General features: G+C 42.9%; 1 protein-coding gene across 1 annotated transcript; it reads left to right on the top strand.

The window, feature by feature from the left end:
• Positions 1 to 269: 269 nt before the first annotated feature.
• On the top strand, positions 270 to 2,650 carry LOC117270669 (trace amine-associated receptor 1-like). The gene is made up of 2 exons (XM_078173557.1): positions 270 to 286; positions 1,765 to 2,650. Exons 1-2 carry the CDS (start codon positions 270 to 272, stop codon positions 2,648 to 2,650), a joined length of 903 nt encoding a protein of 300 aa, XP_078029683.1.
• Positions 2,651 to 22,285: the final 19,635 nt, after the last annotated feature.

The following is a 22,285-nucleotide window of genomic DNA, read 5'->3' as shown; positions in this document are numbered from 1 at the left end:
TTCATGAGATGGGTGTGGCTGGCAGTCAGAGTGGAGCAGAGGTGGGATAAATGGAAAAGTACTGCATGAGGTGAGCAGAGGAACTGTGACAATTGTATTCCCAATTAAGACAATATGGAAGAATTGCTTTACTTTTTTAATTTGGCCTTAAAAAGTGTTTTGAAATGCGAAACAATGGAACTGAAAACATGCAATGAAAATGTGATTAATCCAGATTAACTATTGAAATCCATAAATTTATCACGATTTTAAAAAAGACAATTACATATATGTGTGTATATATATATATATATATATATATATATATATATATAGATATATATAGATATATATACATATGCATATACACTTCCCAATAGTATCAGTTGACTTGCAGTTTATAGTTTATAGTTTATAGTTTATGGCAGTGTAACATAACATGGTCAACTGAAACATTAATTATCCTCCTTTCATAGATGATATATAATTTTCCTTATATATTGCCCATAGAACTGGAAATGTCCCCAGTTTTCATTTCTGAAATCTGGTCACCTTATATTTAAGTTGGCCTACAGTACATGAGTAAATGTAGCGTTATACATTCAACCACAGTTAACATGTATATATTTAATTGCTTTTCCAACTCTAGTAAAAAATATTCATTGATAGCAGTTGTAAATTATTCTGTTCCCACTTAATACCAATACTAATCACTAGCAATTTTTTTACAATTCATAATTATTATGGAAAGTAAAAAAGAGCACTCATTTCCATTTTTCAGTGATAAGAACACATACTTTCAATTAAAAAAAAAAGTGTGCTTGACTGTACAGATAACCTATTAAGATAGAGCTGGTTTATCAAAAAATAAAAAATAAAATCTCAGGGGAGCAGTCAACTGGACTCCCCTACAGAGGTCTGGGTTTGCAGGTGATTATCTCAAAGTTGGCAACCCTGATTTAATATGTGGTGATAATGCTGAACATTAATGCTGAAAACACCTTTAACTGCACCAAATTATGATGTCACAGTGTTATGTCACAGCTTTGAGTACTCTTTTTTTACATCACTGCAGAGAGGTTGGAAATCAAACCAGTGAAGGTCAGCAAAAAAAAAAAGATTTTTCTGTTAAAATGTGTATGAAGTGCAAAACCCTGAATTTGAATTATTTTCTGACCTCAAGAGAAGCAGAAAGTATTTGAACAAGTGAGGTTTGTGTGAAGGCAAAGTAGTCATGCTGCTTCATGGCCCATAGACAAAGTGGACAGTTATGTGATCATAGGTTTATTTGCTTTAAAACATTCAGATGAAGTTGTTGCGATGAATTTAAGAGTAATAACATTTAATGGTGTATGGGTATGACAGTTAAAGCATGATGCAAATACAGTTCACAAGCAGTTCTATGATGAGTCATAATTTTGACTGACATTGAATGCCACTCCCCTGAACATAAAATGTAAATGAGTCCAGAATAATAAATCTACTCTGAAGATACTGCTCAGCATGAAAGAGGCTAAGGACCCCATCAGTGCAGATGCACAAACAGATGCACAGGATTAACAGGCATGGTGTGAAACATACGAGCACTAAAATCAACCTTTGAATCTGTATGCAGAAAACTTATACTGATGCGTTTTATTTTCTTACTGTAAGGCAAATGTTACCTCAGTAGTAAGATCATTTATGCATGGAAACCACATTCTTTCTCAACAGGTCTGTTGATCTCTGTAATGAATCTACAAATGTATCTGGCATAACAGCAGTCATAACTTCATATGTATTATGTGTCTTTGTTGGCTGTTTATCAGTTCTTATAATGTGTGGAAACCTTCTGGTAATAATCTCTATCATATACTTCAAACAGCTCCACACTCCTACAAACTACCTCATCCTCTCTCTGGCTGTGGCTGACCTGCTTGTTGGTGTTGTAGTTTTGCCTTTTAGCACAATACTGGCTGTAAGCTCATGTTGGCATCTTGAAGGTTTGCTCTGTAAAGTCCGACGCTGCTTTGATATATTTCTGTGCACATCTTCTGTTTTGAACCTGTGCTTTATTTCTGTTGATAGATATTATGCAGTGTGTCAGCCTCTGAGGTACAGAACTAAAATAACTGTCCATGTTATTGTGATCATGATCCTAGTGAGCTGGACTGTTTCTGCACTAAATGGAATTGGTGTCACAATACGGGGACTGAATGAAAAACAATCTAACAAGTGTCTTTTGTTTCAGTATTCAAATTTAGCAAGTTTAGCAATGGCAACTCTTTTAACATTTTACCTCCCAGGTATTGTAATCGTCACCATCTACCTACAGATTTTGATAGTAGCACAGAGACAGGCACGCAGCATCCAGAACACAACCTGTCAGAACACTAAGTCTGGAGCAACCATCAGTAAGATGGAGAGAAAGGCCACCAAAACTCTGGCTATTGTTATGGGAGTTTTTCTCATATGTTGGACTCCTTTCTTTCTTTGTTTCACCTTTAATCCTCTGACTGATAATGCAATACCAGCCTCTGTGATTGTGTCATTTAAATGGCTTGGATGGTCAAATTCAATGCTCAATCCATTTGTCTATGGTTTCTTTTACACCTGGTTTCGAACTTCTTTCAAAATGATAATATCTGGGAAAATATTTCAAGGTGATTTTACTCATTTTAAGCTCTTCTGACTCATTATTGACTTGCTGACATGGATCTAATGACATACTTTTACACTTAATATTAGCATCTCTTTTCCACTTTATAGCATATATTTACATCAAAGTTGTCACTGTCCTAGATATGCAGTATCTGCACATACAACTCAGTGTGCAGATTAGCCCCTCAAACTGTATGCATTCTGTGTGAATGTCTGTAAATAAATGTAGGATTCATAATTTCATTGTGTGTTATTTACTGTTAGAGTAGAGTACTAGGAATTTTTGACTGACTTTTACTACACAATTAAAAGGAACATCATTTCATTTTGGCTGCAGATGGTAAAGGAATTAAGAACCAGTCATTATTTTAAATGATATTAAGGCAGGGTGACTGAAGTACGCTCACAGTAAACTCTAAATCAGTAACTTTAGCAGCAAGATGTGTATTGTTCACAGCACTATGAAGATTAAAAAGGATAACTTCTTGGTTTCTTTTTTTTATTATAGGTAAAAAGCAAAAGTAAAAAGTGGCTGTCTGTCCCGGTAATGTATTCATAACAAGGCAACAATATATATGTACATACAAATAGATAAAAATATATATGTATACTTTCACTCACAACTTCATATTATATACACACACATACACATACATACATATATATATATAGATATATATATATATACATACACATGTACATACATTATATGTGTAATGGTGGATTGTTATAGCAGTTTTAACGTGATATAACATCAATTCTACTCCCTTAAACAAAATATGCTAATGAGACCAGAATAATTTATTTAATGTCCATCAGTGCACATGTACACACCAGGATTATTAGGCATGGTGTGTAACTGCAAAGTACTGAATAAGATTTTGTGCATCTACATCTTTCTGATCAAAATCAGAAGTTTTAGCAGTATGTTGTGCATTGTTCACAACACAATGAAGAGTACACTGGAAAGGGGTAAATTTATGGGTTTCACTGCAGCAAAATAGCAAAATAAGTTGCTGATTTTCTCTGTGTTTCAGTCTATCCCATCAATGTGTTCATGATAAGAAAAAAAAACACCTTTATGGATGTACACTCCAACAATCATTATCATACAAGCACCTTTAATATGTTCTCCCAAAGCGCCCCATCCTGCTTGGGGGACCAAGAAATACCGGAAGAAAAACCCAGCCTGCTGATTCCCAAACTCCACCCCTCTTATTAGGGGCCGGGCAGCCTAAGCTGCCAGGACCCTATTGTTATCCTGCATGTTCTTCTTTCTTCTTCTTCCGAGGAAATCCTACTTCCCATGCGCGAAAAATCACCAAACTTTGCACAAAGGTCCAGTCTCATGCCAGATTGTCTCAGCTGCAAAAACAGGCCAGTAGTCCTGATGGTGGCGCTACAGCAAGCCTCTAAAGTTCAAAATTTTGAAAATTCACAACAAATCAACCATATGTGCTACAGATTTGCAACTTTCACCAAAATGTAGCCCTAATATTTAAGAAACTTTTGTACATTTAAACCTATTGCAAATTATGAAGTCCATCACTCTGTTTTTTTTTCAAAAACTGTAAAACTTATTAAACCTATCTCCTCCCACAATTTTTGCTCAATTGACACCAAACTTGCTACAGAGCATCTTCAGACTGTCCTACACAAACGATCCACAGATTTTTGATTTATCAAAAATTGAGCCTACAGTGCATCAAAATGTTTGACTGTAAACGGTATTGTAAACATATGCTTTCAAATTCTTGCTAAATACATTTTCAATGTTCATTAAAAAAATGACAACATCTTGGAGTCATGGTAGATGATGTTTGGAAAATATCAGAATTTTATCTCAAAAACTGATTTTTTTTACAGCATTTTGAATTTCGCTCTCATGCGAACAATTGGAGTCAATGCAAAAATGGCATTTTTAAACATCAGTTTTTCACTTATGGAGCCAATAAATCATTGTTAAAAACAAATTACCAACATCTCCATGCTGTCTAGATGCAATTTGTGTATTTTCGGATTTTTGTCTTAATAACTGAATTTTTGACAGCCATTTGAAATCTGCCTTTACACACTAACAGTTGCTGTCTTGCACACAGGTGACTGGCTTAGTCAGTTTGTGAAGCTACATGTGATATTTCTGTTTGCCAGTTAGCTCAGTGAGATAGAGGATGGTTCTTGGTGTTCAAGCTTCAGCTTGTGCAACATTTCCATATGAGAAATCTACACAAACATTTCATAAACGTCCAGTCCCATGCCAGATGTCCTCAACTGGAAACACAAGACAATAGTCCTGATGGTGGCGCTACATCAAGCTTCTAAATTTCAAAACTTTGAAAATTCATAACAAATCAACCATATGTGCTACAGCTTTGGAACTTTCACTTTGAAATTTGCTTTTCCATGGCATGGATGGCTACTGTCTTGCCATTTAGCTCAGTGAGACAGAAGACGGACCTCCGTCTCAGAAGTTGTGAGTTCAAGCCTCAGCTAAGGCAGAACAGACATTCTAATGTGAAAGTCCTATGTTCAGGCATCATGTTATGTGGATTAGAGACTAAGGTTAAAATAATTATGATCCAGGCAGTTTCATGGAGAGACAAATACTCTTTATCAACACTTGTTTTCCCTTGTCTCTTTTCCCTGTTTATTTGGCTTAGCTATCAGTCAATATGCAGAGTCTATCCAATAGCTACTTTTACATTTTAAAAAATGTTTTTATCTTTGTCACCATGGATAATGTTTAGCTTTAAGCTAGATCAGGCCAGTTTGTTCATAATTGCTAGCAGTTAATGTTATTCTTACTTTCTTGTTTCTTGTTTCTAGTTTTTTATTTCCTTTGTATATTATGAGTCTGATCACTTCAGCCACTCATCCACAATTTGAAGGGCATGTCATAATTATATGATGTAACTTCTATGTTGTGATATGCTTTGTTTTAGTGTGTGTGTTGCTCAGAATTGTCTAATTTTGCCTAAAATTGCCCGGCCCCGACCATTGCTGTGCAGCAGCTATAATTGCATTCTGTTTTTATTTATATTTTACACAGCAACCCAACTTTTTTGGAATCAGGGTTGTTATACAATTTAATTAATATTTAATTGCATGGGGCACCATTCCCTAAAAGGGAAAAATTATTTATCCATTCATTCATTCTCATAAAATATATTAGACAATAATTTTGAAACTTTGATTTATAATTAGATTTATAACTATAACCAAAATTACCATATCAAAAGTAAAGACTGAAGAATTTGGGAGTTCTTGACATAGGAGGGGATGAGGATTCATTCATTCATGATTCCAAAGGTCTTAATTCACAATAAAGCAAGCAAAACTACTATATATAATATATCCTAATATATCTGAACTAGTGACACCATAAGAGTGTGGGTGTGTATATGTTTGTGTGTATAAGAGAGAGAGACAAAAAGTCTATGTTTGTGAGTGTCAGTGTGAACACACAAAGACAAAATTGCTCCCTGAGTTCACAATGTCTAAGAACAATAGAGCATATGATAGTGGAACCTAGAAGTCTACTCTCTGTGTGTGTAGCTAGGTGTAAAAGCTAAATTAGAATATACAGTACAGGCCAAAAGTTTGGACACACCTTCTCATTCAATGCGTTTTCTTTATTTTCATGACTATTTACATTGTAGATTCTCACTGAAGGCATCAAAACTATGAATGAACACATGTGGAGTTATGTACTTAACAAAAAAAGGTGAAATAACTGAAAACATGTTTTATATTCTAGTTTCTTCAAAATAGCCACCCTTTGCTCTGATTACTGCTTTGCACACTCTTGGCATTCTCTCCATGAGCTTCAAGAGGTAGTCACCTGAAATGGTTTCCACTTCACAGGTGTGCCTTATCAGGGTTAATTAGTGGAATTTCTTGCTTTATCAATGGGGTTGGGACCATCAGTTGTGTTGTGCAGAAGTCAGGTTAATACACAGCCAACAGCCCTATTGGACAACTGTTAAAATTCATATTATGGCAAGAACCAATCAGCTAACTAAAGAAAAACCAGTGGCCATCATTACTTTAAGAAATGAAGGTCAGTCAGTCCGGAAAATTGCAAAAACTTTAAATGTGTCCCCAAGTGGAGTCGCAAAAACCATCAAGCGCTACAACGAAACTGGCACACATGAGGACCGACCCAGGAAAGGAAGACCAAGAGTCACCTCTGCTTCTGAGGATAAGTTCATCCGAGTCACCAGCCTCAGAAATCGCAAGTTAACAGCAGCTCAGATCAGAGACCAGATGAATGCCACACAGAGTTCTAGCAGCAGACCCATCTCTAGAACAACTGTTAAGAGGAGACTGCGCGAATCAGGCCTTCATGGTCAAAGAGCTGCTAGGAAACCACTGCTAAGGAGAGGCAACAAGCAGAAGAGATTTGTTTGGGCCAAGAAACACAAGGAATGGACATTAGACCAGTGGAAATCTGTGCTTTGGTCTGATGAGTCCAAATTTGAGATCTTTGGTTCCAACCGCCGTGTCTTTGTGAGACGCAGAAAAGGTGAATGGATGGATTCCACATGCCTGGTTCCCACTGTGAAGCATGGAGGAGGAGGTGTGATGGTGTGGGGGTGTTTTGCTAGTGACACTGTTGGGGATTTATTCAAAATTGAAGGCACACTGAACCAGCATGGCTACCACAGCATCCTGCAGCGACATGCCATCCCATCCGGTTTAGTTGGACGATCATTTATTTTTCAACAGGACAATGACCCCAAACACACCTCCAGGCTGTGTAAGGGCTATTTGACCAAGAAGGAGAGTGATGGAGTGCTGCGGCAGATGACCTGGCCTCCACAGTCACCGGACCTGAACCCAGTCGAGATGGTTTGGGGTGAGCTGGACCGCAGAGTGAAGGCAAAGGGGCCAACAAGTGCTAAACACCTCTGGGAACTCCTTCAAGACTGTTGGAAAACCATTTCAGGTGACTACCTCTTGAAGCTCATGGAGAGAATGCCAAGAGTGTGCAAAGCAGTAATCAGAGCAAAGGGTGGCTATTTTGAAGAAACTAGAATATAAAACATGTTTTCAGTTATTTCACCTTTTTTTGTTAAGTACATAACTCCACATGTGTTCATTCATAGTTTTGATGCCTTCAGTGAGAATCTACAATGTAAATAGTCATGAAAATAAAGAAAACGCATTGAATGAGAAGGTGTGTCCAAACTTTTGGCCTGTACTGTATGTGTGAGCCAAGTTGTATTGAGGTGCTGGGTCAGTAAAAAGGATGTTAAGCGGCATGTAAGACTCTGGAACATGAGCTAACTACCATCATTTTACTTTTGGGAAAGCCAATAACCTGAGTACAAATAAATCACAAAAATAAAATTGCAAAATGGCTCATCAATGTATGTTACAGTTTTACTTAGCTTGTACTGTTGTACCAATGCTATGCCAAGTTGTTCTGTTACCAGTTCATGAATGGAGAGAAGATTTGCTTTGTTTTGCTGTTTGCAGGTGGTCTTCCAATGAGGACAAGCCTGGCTTAAAAGACTTACTGTAAAAACCTTACATGGTTTCAGTGCAGTCTTTGCTGTGTTGTGTTCCAGTGTTGCAGATCAGAGGAATCTGGTCACTTATAGAGCTTTATCCCTATCTTTATTCAAGAGAGTGGTCTATCAGTTTGAAAGCATTATTTATTGATTTCACGTTCAAAAACCCTGCCCTCGCACTCAAATAGCCTCTGCTTGCGCTTGGATCTTCTCTGTTTCTGCTCAAACTGTGTGCTCGCACTCAGATACCATGTTGCTCACACTCAGTTACCATCTTGCTTGCACAGATTTCCTGCTCAAGCTTCGGTCTTTCTCCTCGCACTCAAACTGTTTCTCTGCGCTCGTGGAATTTCTGCCTTGCGCTTGGATTTTTTTGTGTAACAACCCTGTCAAAATCCCCCAACCAATAGAATGCCAGATTTACTGTTGACCAATGAAATGATCCCTGCCTCCTTGTGGGTGTGCTCGCCTTAGTTTTAGAGCGTCCCGTCCAGGCAGGTACTCTTTAACCGGGTTCATCCACTCTCACCCTCTCTCAACAGTAACCGGCTCACTATTATCCCTTATATATATATATATATATATATATATATATATATGTATATATTTAAGCAATATCTCACGAGAGGGAGTGATGTTGTAATGTATATCGTCACGGCTGTGATTGGGTCATGGGCACTATGGCACGAGGCTGCAGGCAATTACAGCCGTGATGATATACAGTACAACGTCATGAACTCGAGTGTGATATTGCTTTTATACAACAGTTCAACAACAGCTTAAACAGCAATGCTGAGTAAGGAAATGTTAACAAAAGGTGATGAAATAAATTATTTAAGTATGTTATGTAGCTCCATGAAAAAACCCCAGTTCCCCCAGTCTGTTGCTAGGCAACGCAGCACACACACCAGAGCGATAGACAGATAGATGTTCTATTTATCACTCTGACACACACCAGGAACTCACAAACTACTTTGTATTTACATTGATCTGCAACTGTATAACTTCGTCCAGTTCGGCTGATGAAACGTTGGCAAACCTGGATGTTGGCACGGCCGGATTTAAACACACCTGGAGGTCTGCACTGAAGAGTCCTGGCTTTCCTTTTCCTCGTCCTCTCCTGACGACCACTCATAATTTAATTCAAATGTAATTTTGGGGAAAATATCCATCTTCTTGGTGTAACACTATAGTGTCTGTTTGCGTCAATGTAGCGAGTGTGACAGCTGGTTAATTAATGGTTGTATTTATATTTTAACACCCGTGAGCAGAGTGATTTTACTGTTACATTTCCCAGTGATGATGTACTCTACATCAGCACTCACCCCAGATAGCACATCTGGCCGATGTCGGCCCGATTTATCAAGTTTTGATCGTTAAGACGTAGCAGGGAGAGCGTTTGCTCGTTGCCAAGACATCTCTGAGACGTTGGCCTTTAATCGAAAATGACCACCACGCGACGTTCAAACGATTAATAAAAGAAGCTGCACTTGGGGTGTCGGTGGCTTAGTGGTAGAGGAGGCGCCCCATGTACAAGGCTGTTGCCGCAGCGGCCCGGGTTCGACTCCAGCCTGTGGCACTTTGCTGCATGTCATTCCCCCTCTCTCTCCCCCCTTCACACTTGTCTGTCCTATCCATTAAAGGCTGAAAATGCCCCCAAAAAATATCTTTAAAAAAAAAAAAAAAAAAAAGAAGACGCTGCGCTCAGTGGGCACTCCTTCATTAATATTCATATGCTTCATTAACTACGACCTTTATTCATTTAGGTCAGACCTTTCAAACTACAAATATTTCACCATTCACTGTGAGAAATCAATGCTAACATTCAAAACTAGCTTTACTGTTATCATAGCCTATTTCGTGTGTAAGTGTGCACAATGAAGAGACAAAAGTCAATTTGACAAACTTTATTTTCAAATTTCCACAAACAATATCTGATGGCCAGTCCACTTCTCCTGGCAGCCTGCAAGAGACAGAAAAGACAATGAGTACATAACTTCAAGAAACAAATCCCAACTTCACCACTGTATTTTTTTTTGTTAGTATTTCAGCTGTATTTTAGCCAGATTGAAGACTTTGGGTCCGTCACTCTGCTTAATTTAGTGTTGAAACGGTTAAAGGGCCAGTGTGTAATATTTTGCATGGTTTATTGTCAAATCTGAATCTGAATCTGAATATTCTACCCATTAATATGTTTACATAAGTGTATAATCGCTATAAAATAAAATTAGTTTGGTTTTCGTAGCCTTATAATAATGCTTTTATATATATATATATATATATATATATATATATATACAGTACAGGCCAAAAGTTTGGACACACCTTCTCATTCAATGCGTTTTCTTTATTTTCATGACTATTTACATTGTAGATTCTCACTGAAGGCATCAAAACTATGAATGAACACATGTGGAGTTATGTACTTAACAAAAAAACGGTGAAATAACTGAAAACATGTTTTATATTCTAGTTTCTTCAAAATAGCCACCCTTTGCTCTGATTACTGCTTTGCACACTCTTGGCATTCTCTCCATGAGCTTCAAGAGGTAGTCACCTGAAATGGTTTCCACTTCACAGGTGTGCCTTATCAGGGTTAATTAGTGGAATTTCTTGCTTTATCAATGGGGTTGGGACCATCAGTTGTGTTGTGCAGAAGTCAGGTTAATACACAGCCGACAGCCCTATTGGACAACTGTTAAAATTCATATTATGGCAAAAACCAATCAGCTAACTAAAGAAAAACGAGTGGCCATCATTACTTTAAGAAATGAAGGTCAGTCAGTCCGGAAAATTGCAAAAACTTTAAATGTGTCCCCAAGTGGAGTCGCAAAAACCATCAAGCGCTACAACGAAACTGGCACACATGAGGACCGACCCAGGAAAGGAAGACCAAGAGTCACCTCTGCTTCTGAGGATAAGTTCATCCGAGTCACCAGCCTCAGAAATCGCAAGTTAACAGCAGCTCAGATCAGAGACCAGATGAATGCCACACAGAGTTCTAGCAGCAGACCCATCTCTAGAACAACTGTTAAGAGGAGACTGTGCCAATCAGGCCTTCATGGTCAAATAGCTGCTAGGAAACCACTGCTAAGGAGAGGCAACAAGCAGAAGAGATTTGTTTGGGCCAAGAAACACAAGGAATGGACATTAGACCAGTGGAAATCTGTGCTTTGGTCTGATGAGTCCAAATTTGAGATCTTTGGTTCCAACCGCCGTGTCTTTGTGAGATGCAGAAAAGGTGAACGGATGGATTCCACATGCCTGGTTCCCACTGTGAAGCATGGAGGAGGAGGTGTGATGGTGTGGGGGTGTTTTGCTGGTGACACTGTTGGGGATTTATTCAAAATTGAAGGCACACTGAACCAGCATGGCTACCACAGCATCCTGCAGCGACATGCCATCCCATCCGGTTTGCGTTTAGTTGGACGATCATTTATTTTTCAACAGGACAATGACCCCAAACACACCTCCAGGCTGTGTAAGGGCTATTTGACCAAGAAGGAGAGTGATGGAGTGCTGCGGCAGATGACCTGGCCTCCACAGTCACCGGACCTGAACCCAATCGAGATGGTTTGGGGTGAGCTGGACCGCAGAGTGAAGGCAAAGGGGCCAACAAGTGCTAAACACCTCTGGGAACTCCTTCAAGACTGTTGGAAAACCATTTCAGGTGACTACCTCTTGAAGCTCATGGAGAGAATGCCAAGAGTGTGCAAAGCAGTAATCAGAGCAAAGGGTGGCTATTTTGAAGAAACTAGAATATAAAACATGTTTTCAGTTATTTCACCTTTTTTTGTTAAGTACATAACTCCACATGTGTTCATTCATAGTTTTGATGCCTTCAGTGAGAATCTACAATGTAAATAGTCATGAAAATAAAGAAAACGCATTGAATGAGAAGGTGTGTCCAAACTTTTGGCCTGTACTGTATATATATATATATATAGCAAGGGCCTTGCTTTAGACAGGTCGCCATCTTGCGCCGCCATGTGTGTAAGGCAGCCCTAGCAGACAATCCAGCCAGCCAGAGAACGCGTTTCGTGTGTATAAATAAACCAACGAAGACAGCGGAAGGAAGGAAGGAGGAGGAGGAAACAGCAGAGAGTGTTAGTAGTTCGTCGATAGAGAGTAGTGAAAAGTTTTTTTAGTTATAAAGTTTGCGAATGGACCACACTTACCACAGAACAGGAGAGAATGAACCCGAACCGTCATCTGCGAGGAAAAGAAGACGCAACTTCACTCCTTGTGATGCACTCTCTGCGGCGCTTTTCCTCCTGGTGATATATCTCCCCAGCGACGGTAGCAGTAGCACCGAATCCCATGCTGTGCAGCCAAATGGGAGCGGAGGATTCAGCTTCTCGTCTCGCCTGCTCAGCATCCAAGTTCCTCATCTGTATGCTCCGGCTCAAACAGGTATGGCTCTGGGTCTGTGTCCGCTACAAGAAACTCTTCAAAATCTCGTTCAAAGTCGTCCATTGCAGCTTCTATAGTCCGGAGATATTGCTAGGCTAAATAAACAGCTGAGCTCTGTTTACAGGCTACGCTGTCAGTCAGTGTGCGGGCTGGAGATTGGTGGAGCAGAGAGGGGAGGGGGTACCCGTTTGGTATTGTGAATGAGAATGTGTGTATGGAATGTGTGTGTTACGCCAGAAGAGTCAGAGTTTGGGACGGAGTCTTTTACCCCCTGGAGTGTTAACGGAGTTTTTGGAGTGCTCAAATAAACGGGCCTTTTTCCCGAACGCTACTCTGGTCTCCTGCTCGTGAGTGATTCACTACAATATCGTAACATGGCTTAGATTTTTAAATAAACATTAACCTCGTCGCTAGATAGACCTACTCCTGAAAAACTCGTGTCTGCGCAAGGCTTTTTGTCCCTACAAGGCCACCGTCATTTACCCGACGGGAGGGGTGAGCGAGTGAGCCCTGCAATCTAGAATTTGACCACTGATGTCACTGTTTTCAACGGTTTTCAACCCATTTTACACAGTGGCCCTTTAAATAACGAGATCCGTTAACTCTGTTAACTGTTAACAGCAGCTCAACAATCAGTCCTTCATCTCGGACAAACAGTGGTTTCAAAACTGCGCTATTACCTATAGCCAGGGGTCAGTTTGCTTTGCAGAGGAGGAGACCTCGACTGATAAATTGCCCATAAAATCACATTAACAACATATCAAAGATGAAGGCATCCTTAAACTTCACTATTTGACCTCTGCGGTCCTCTCCGCTCCTCTCACCCACACTTGAGCACCCGTTCTAGGATACAGTACACAGTGTCGGCCCGCCCAGCCTGACCTCCACGGTCCTCTCCGCTCATCTCAGCCACACTTGAGCATCCGTCAAGGCCACAGAGGTCAGGCCTGGGCGGGACCATAGGTGAGTGGATCCCAAGTCTCGAGCCCTGCCCGGGACCACGGGTGGCAGCTCCGGGCACTTCCACTTTTAACCCTAAACGAGTGCTCACGATAACCAGATACGCAGATAACATCAACTAGGGAAAATAAAATGAAAACACCACAGTTTTAGCCTGTTAGCTAACATGAGCTAAACTAGCTATGAGCTAACGAAAGATAACGTTAGCTGTGGGGATATGTGCTATATACACCCAGTTGTGCCTCACCGCTCACCAGGAACCTCACAGAATAAATAACATAGCTATTTTCTGCCAATTTATTCCAGTTAGCTTACCTGAAACCAACTGCGATGAGATGCTGTGTCCCATGTCCCAGTTCCAAACAAACACCGCGGAGATGAAACATGGTATCTGAGTGCGAGCACACAGTTTGAGCAGAAATAGAATAGATCCAAGCACAAGCAGAGGCTATCTGAGTGTGAGGGCAGGATTTTTGAACGTGAAATTGGTTGCAGCCTTATTTTCAAGGTCTGGATGTGACCAAGGACGAGACACCTCCACCTGGAGTAATGTTAGTATCCAGCTGGGCTTTATCTAGAGCTCGCGAGATATATTTTGGCCGCACTTTGGAGAGCAGAGCTAACATGGCAGCACACCGGTAAGGTAAGACAACACGTTTACATGTCGTATTCTGTATGTTCTCTGACATTTATCCTAACGAAGCTTGTTTAGTGGACTATCTTTGCACTTGAAGTATGCCCGTTCACTTATGTTTTAACAGGTCTGACACTACTATGCGCCCCGGCTGTATCTAGGCTAACGGCTAACATGCTAAGTATTATTTTTATGTCACTAGTCACTTGAAACAAATTTAGGACGATAGGAGACAGGTTGAAATAAACCGAAATTTCCCTTCAATGGGTGGCAACTGACTGTGGACAAGTCAATATTTTGGAAGACTCGTGGCTCAGTGACATCCTCAGATTGACATGTTGTGAACATTCAAACGCCTTACTGTCGCTTGGAGCACATACAAGACCTGTATGTATCAGAGAAAGCAACAAAACGTAAGGTTACATGTGTAACCCTGGTTCTCTGAGTGAAGAGGCTTCCCCTCCACCTAGAGATATATTTTATTTAGATTTAGATTTGGATTAAGATTTAGATTGAAGATTTTAGAACCCTTGGGTCAGGTGACATGGATAATTTTTTTGAGACAATCCACCTGTGGATGTGGCTGACAGCCTATAAACCCCTGTCAACTACACCCCCAGTGATCTAGATCTGATGGAATGAATCCCAGAGCGGCCTCGAGGTGGAGGGAAAGCCTCTTCACTCAGAGAACCAGGGTTACACATGTAACCTCATGTTCTCTATCATTCTAGGCTTCCCCTCCACCCAGAGATATATTGTATATATCACTGTTGGAGATCTGTAAGGCACACCGCAAGGGGATAGAGCAGCATCAACTTCGATGTCCCCGCCACCCAAGTGCTCTACCAAATACACCGTGTGCCAAATGAACTATATACAAATGTACACTACATACACACCCCCGGCTAGCCAGCTCCGCAAGATGCTGTTGCCACAAGTCCTGGTGCCAGATGCTACCTAGGCCACATGGCCCCACAAGATGCAAAGGCCCAAGTAAAAGAGGGGGGGAGAGGCCACTCCGGCAAGCCACCCAGGCTGGCCCGACAAAGAGACAAAATGTCACTACCGTTGGGCTAAGCCAAGCACTGGCTCCCCGAACACTGTGCCTGCAGCTACATTGAGCTAATAGAATCTCGCAAACCTGGATGGGACGGACCAGGTAGCTGCTGTGCAAATCTCACTAAGAGAAGCACCGCGCCACAGCGCCCAAGAAGTAGCCATGCCCCGGGTCGAATATGCCTGCTGGATAGTTCCCACAATCCAGTGCGAAAGACGGGCCTTGGACAGCGGCTGACCCCGGAGGTCCAGCCTAAAACAGACAAACAGCTGATCTGTCTCCCTATCATACCGTGTCCACTGTAAATACACCCTTACGCCCTGACTGGGCACACAAGCAACTGCCTACAATCTCCCTCCTCCGTTGATTCGGAGAAGAGAGACCGTACCACCATGTCCTGGCTTGACTGAGAAGGAGACAGAACCTTAGGAAAAAAAGCAGGGTTTGGACATAGGACCACCCCTGCCCCCTCCGGCAAGAACTTGCACAGATGCTCATGCACAGAGAGAGCATGGAGCTCCCCCACCCTCTTGGCTGTTGCCAGTGCCAATAAAATAGCAAACTTAAAAGGACAACCATTTCAGGTCCACTGACTCCAAAGGCTCAAATGGACGTACCCCAAAAGCCCTAACGACCAGCTCCAAATCCAGAGTGGGACAGATGGTCTGGAACGCAGGCCAGCATGCCTCCTAGCACCCTTAAGGAACTGGAAAACTGCTTTTCTGCCTCTCCAGGTAACTGGTAGCTTCCCATCCGAGCTGCCTTAATTGCCGCAACCGTACCCCTGAGAGTTGAAGGCAACTTCCCAGCATCCAAAAGCCCCTGAAGGTACTGCAGGATAGCTGGGGCTGAACAAGTCAATGGATCAGCATGGCGCCCCCCACACCATGTTGCAAGGGCCCTCAACCTGTACGTGTAGAGCGTTCTCTTGGATGATGCACGAGCCTCCTGCAGTGTACGGACTACTGAAGGAGAAAACCCCATAGCTAACAAGTCAGACCCCTCAGGGGCCATGCCCACAACCTGAGCCCTTGGGGAAAGGGATGACCCAGAGTCCCCTGAGCCTGGGACAGCAGGTCCTGACGTACTGGGAGCTCCCACGGAGTCCCGTCCAGCAACGTTGGGATGTCTGAGAACCAGGTCATGTGTGGCTAATATGGGGCCACCAGAATCAGCCTCATCCCTCACATCCGTACCCTGCGCAGAAGGGATGGAAGAAGGACAAATGGAGGAAAGCTGTACAGCAGGACGCTTGGCCATGGGTGAGCCAGAGCATCCATTCTAAGGGGAGGATTGTCTCCCCCTAGGGAGAAGAAGAGGGTACAATGGGTTGTTTCCCCTGATGCGAACAGGTTGACCTTTGCACGTCCGTAGCGGAGCCAAATCTCCCTCACCACCTGAGGGTGTACTCTCCAACCCCCTGGGTCTGGACCTCCTCTGGACACTGGCTGCATGTGTAGGAGAGCCAAAGGGACTGCCTGGACTGAAGATGCCATCAGGCCCAGAAGGCAGAGACTCTGTCTCCATGTGACCCTGGCCCCCAGCCTGAATGGAGAGAGAGCAGACCTGAGAGACAGTTGCCTCTCCTTTGTCAGAGACGGTACACCATTTTTTTTTCCCTGTTAAAGGGTTTTTTTGGGGGAGGGATGTCGTATGCTGTAAAGCCCTGTGAGGCAAATTGTGATTTGTGATATTGGGCTTTATAAATAAAACTGATTGATTGATTGACCAGCCTGGGAATCTATAACTAGGCCCAGGAACTGCATCTCTTGAGACGGCTCCAGCCTGCTCTTCTCCAGGTTGAGATGCAGGGCCAGGTGCTGAACGTGGTCTGGAACAGTCAGATGCGCCCGGCACTGAGCCTCCAAATGCGCACACAGGAGCCAATCGTCTAATTAATTCAATATTTGTATCCCCTTTTTCCTTAGAGGCCCCAGAACCGCCTCCATGCACATTGTGAAGGTGCGTGGAGCCAGAGAGATACCGAACGGTAGGACTTTGAACTCATACTCTCTGCTGTCAAACACAAAGCAAAGAAAATGCCAATGCTTGTTGCAGATTGGAATCTGAAAGTAGGCATCGTTCAGATCTATCCTCATGAACCAGTCCCCTTTGTTGACGGACACTGTCACCAGGGAATCGTCAACATTTTGCAGGGCAGCCGCCTGAGATGCCGGTTCAGACCCCTGAGGTCTAAAATGGGTCGCAATTTCCCACCCCTCTTGGGGATGAGAAAATAGCGAGAGTAAAACCCAGCTTGCCTGTTGCCACAAGGTACTTTCCTGATGGCCCTTTTTGCCAACAGTGCACGAACCTCGGTCTATGGAACTGCTTTTCACTCTGCGTCCATCACCGTGAACACTGTTGGTGTCATTAAGGTTGGGGGACGCCGAGCAAACTAATACGATATCCCTGGGTCATGGTCGAAACCACCCAGGGGCTCGCATTTGTTGACTTCCAGGCTGCCACTCGAACCTGGGCTTGCTGAAGGCTGGCTGGGTGTGATCTGGTGTCAAGGGGAAGACGGAGGCTTAGGCTTACCTCCGCCTCTGCCCACTTTGCCTTTGGCGGCTTCTCTGGTAGCACTGGCATGGCCGTGGCGAGCATCCAGAGTAGCCCTCAGGTCACCAGGCCCTCAACCCGATCCAAGTGCCTGTGTGGGGCCCTCAACCCTCTTACCCCCAGACTGACCAGACCGCCTGGGCTTGGCCTTGGGGGTCAGTGCACCAGAAACCTCTTCAGCACAATGGCGGGCCTCCTGTGCTTGTTGCAAAAGAGTAGTGGCACCAGGCCCAAACATGGCCGTTGGTACGACCGGCAACTTCAGGAGGGCCCCTTTGTCCTCTGACTGCAGCATTGATCTGGACAAATACAGCTGGTGCCTAGTAACCCAGAGTGACGACATGCTCTTCCCAGCAGTCAGTGTTTGCTCTCTCATCAGTGATGACAACATAGATGAAACAAGCTGTATCTCCGAAATAAGATGGACATCAGCCCCAGTACTCAGCTGACATACAAACTTCCGCTGGTACTAAGATGGACCTGGTATTTGCCAGTTAAGTCTGAGCCGCCATAGACCTGTGCAGTCTGGCCAGTGAAGCAGCCAGCATTCTGCAGTCCCCTGATGGAGTAGCTGGCCCTAGCATGGTGCTGGTTGGAAATAAGAGGGCAGACACTGACTGGTCTCGCTGAGGCAAAGAACCACAGCCCACCTTCTCCTTATCCTGCATGGCAGACATCTGTCTGGTGGTAGCAGTAAAGGAGAGTTTCGCCGTGGGATTCTCAAATGTCTTGTGCATTAGGTCTTCCAAGTCTGGGAGGAGAGGGACTGCAAAAGGCACCTCTGGATCAGGGAGATCATCGTCGAAGCATGAGGGGGAAGGAGCTTGACCCAACACTGGTCCAAGCCCCAGAGCCTGAGAGGCCCTCTCAATCAAGCTTCTGAATTGCTGGTGCTTACTCTCTTTGGCCTCACTCTCCTCCATCATCCCCTCAGCATCTGCATCATCTGACAGCCCTAACACATCAACTTCCTCCTCCATGTAAGTAAGTAAGTAAGTAAATTTATTTATATAGCACTTCTCACAGAGAGGACTCACAAAGTGCTTCACAAGATAAAATACAAAAAATACAATAACAGAAACAATGCAAAATACACAAAAACAAATAAAAAATAAAGTGCAGCGAAATACAGAGATGATACAATGGACAATTAATGGAACACAAGCCTAAACAGATGTGTTTTTAACTGCTTCTTAAAAATGTCCATGGAAGAGGCCGCTCTCAGCTCATGAGGTAGTGCATTCCAACATTTCGGTGCAACAGCCTTAAAGGCGCTATCACCTTTCGTCTTTAATCTTGTGTGAGGGACAGTAAGTAGGTGGCCTTATGAGATCTGGACAGAAGCCTGGCAGCAGCGTTCTGGACCAGCTGGAGGAGGTCTAATGAAGTTTTATTTAGACAGGTGAAAAGAGAATTACAGTAATCCAGACGTGAGGAAATAAAAGCATGGATGATCATTTCTAGCTCGGAAAAAGTTAACATGGATCTGAGTTTGGAAATGTTTTTGAGGTGGAAAAAGCAGGAGCGAGTGACAGTTTTGATGTGGTCATCGCAGAGCATAGCCTGATCAAATGTGACCCCAAGGTTTCTCAACTTGGGGCACACATTTGCACTGAGGGACCCTAAGCAGCTGGCCACTTTAGATGCTGAGGCATCAGGTGCAATAATTAAAATCTCAGTTTTAGCTGCATTCAACTGAAGGGAGTTAGAAGACATCCAGTCCTTAATTACATTCATACAATCGTACAGTGAGTCAATTCCATCGGTCCTATCATGGTTAAAAGAAAAATATAACTGGAGGTCATCTGCATACATATGGTTATGGAGATACCTTCAGAATTGCTAATGACATCTCTGAGAGGGAGCATGTATAGCGTAAAGAGGATAGGCCAAAGCACTGAACCTTGGGGCACCCCGCAAGAAAGGGGGGCAAACTCTGATTTATGAGGGCCAACAGCCACAGAAAAGGATCGATCAGACAGATAGGATTTAAACCAATGAAGAGCGGTCCCTGAGATTCCTACCCCGTCCCTCAGCCTGTCTAAAAGGATGTGGTGATCAACAGTGTCAAAGGCTGCACTGAGACCAAGCAGAACCAGGATAGTGGATTTACTGGCATCGGAGGCCATCATGATGTCATTGGAGACCCTGAGAAGAGCAGTTTCTGTGGAATGTAACTGACGATAACCGGACTGAAATTTATCTAAGATACTGTAACTGTTCGACGCTGTCACTAACTGGTTTGCAACTGCTTTTTCTAGAATCTTAGATACAAAGGGCAGCTTGGAAATGGGCCGGTAGTTACTAAGAACATCGGGGTCCAGATTGGGCTTTTTGAGAAGCGGCTGAACAATCACTTGCTTGAAATGGGACGGGACACGACCAGAAACCAGTGAGCTATTGATTATGGAGAGCAGAGATGGACCAATAGTGCTGAAAACATTTTTCAGCAAAGTTGTGGGCAGGATATCCAGCAGACTAGAAGAGATCTTCATAGTGCACACAAGATCTGCTAAATCTTGTAAGGAGACAGGGGAGAAATTGTCAATAATTGACTGTTGTTTGGGAGGATCAGGAAGGGAGGAGGAGGAGGAGGGTGTTATACTGGCCTTGACACTGGCAACCTTATTCACAAAATACATTAAAAAAATTGCTACAGTCCTCATCAGAGGACACAGATAGAGCAGGCGGTTATGCACCAGTAATGCTACTTATAGTGTCAAAAATGACCCTGGGATTTCTCTTGTTGGAGATGATGAGATTTTTAAAATAAGAGGCTCTGGCTACCCTAACAACAGAATTGAATTCAGCTAACAGTTCTTTAAAATAAAGACGATGTACATGAAGCTTGCTTGATTTCCACAAGCGGTCAGCTCTCCGACATTTACAACGAAGGCAGCGGATGTCGTCGCTCAGCCAGGGAGTGGGATTAGCTGTGGGGATAGTTCGAGGCTTTAAAGGAGCAATCTTATCAAGAATAGCAGAACAGTGTGAGTTCAAAGTTAAAACTTGGGAGTCAACATCAACATTAATACTAACAGGCTGCGCCACACTGTTAAAAGCGAATGAGAATTTCTCAGCAGAGAGGTTATTTAACATACAGGTGAGTTTTGTACGCTTGCTGGTTGAACAATCAGAAATAATAGACAAATTAAACAGGATGCAGTTGTGATCAGTGACGGGCAGCTCCTCAGAGACGATACAATCAATGTCCAAACCAAGTGTAAGAACAAGGTCCAGCGTGTTTCCCTTAATGTGTGTCGGGCCATTGACATTCGGTGAGATTTATAAAATTATTATCAAAGGAGTTTGTGGTGTCATTTACAGGCACATTAAAATCCCCAAGCATTAAGATTCTTTGAAATTTAGTGATGGAAGCCAAAAAGTTACTGAATTCAGCCAGAAAGGCGCCATTAATACCAGAAGGGCGATAAATTAAAATACAATAAAACGGGTTAGAGCGGCCAACTTTAGAAATAAGCAGTTCAAATGAGGTAAAAGTTCCACAATTCATTCTTCTCAAGGAGAAACTGTCTTTGTACAACAAAGCAAGGCCACCACCGCGGCCAGTGGTCCTTGGGGCACATATGAATGCGCAATCAGGCGGGCATAGCTCCTTCATGGACACATAATCTTCATCCCTTTGCCAGGTCTCGGTGAAAAACATGAAATCTAAATCTCTAGTGATGAAAAAATCATTCAGCGTGAATGATGTGTTGTTGATCGAGCAAGCATTCAACAATGCCAGCTTAAGAGACTTGGGACCAGCTTTGCAGACAGATTGTGATTGTGACAGTGGTTGCAGATACCGGAAATTGTGGGTTGTGTGGTTTTGACGTTTGTGATGTCTGTTGTTCATTGCTACGGGTATGAAGGTGGGAGATTGTGGGACAGTAGAGACTAGCCCAGTAGTTGGAGCAATAGGAAAGCAGGAGGGATTGTCTCTAGAGGTTAGTGGCAGCTGGAGCCTGTAGGGGGAGCTACGGGAGGCAATGTCTATAGAATGCTCCGTAGAGGAAGAGGCAGGCACTGAGAAGGGGGTGTGGCACGTAAACAGTCACGCATATGTGAGTGGTGTTGTGTGTACGGTATGCTGTATGTTGGCTGCTAACATACGGCTTCCTAACTTGCTCGGGTGAAGTCCGTCATGTTGATAAAAGGAGGGGCGGTTCCAAAATAAGTTAAAATTGTCTATGAAATAAAACCCGTGGATATTGCAGGCGGTTCGGAACCAAGACTGGAGTTGAAGGAGCCGACTGAACCGCTCTGCATGTGCTGATGAAGATTGACATCCCACAGTCTTTTAAGGCAGAAAACAGACTGTTAAAATCGCTCTTTAGCAGCTCAGACTGACCCAGGACCACGTCATTGGTTCTGATGTGCAAGATCAGATGTTTAATGGAGTGTGGAAATGATTGCAGTAGGTCTGGGAGTTTATCTTTGATTTTTGTGACAGTGGCTCCTGGAAAACAGTGGGTGGTGGAATTAAAAAAGCGAATGTTCCTGGTTATGGAGTCACCCACT

Source organism: Epinephelus lanceolatus, chromosome 13, assembly GCF_041903045.1.
Source record: "Epinephelus lanceolatus isolate andai-2023 chromosome 13, ASM4190304v1, whole genome shotgun sequence".
Taxonomy (NCBI): domain Eukaryota; kingdom Metazoa; phylum Chordata; class Actinopteri; order Perciformes; family Serranidae; genus Epinephelus; species Epinephelus lanceolatus.
Note: the sequence above shows the minus strand (reverse complement) of the source record. Positions and strands in the feature narration are given on the sequence as shown.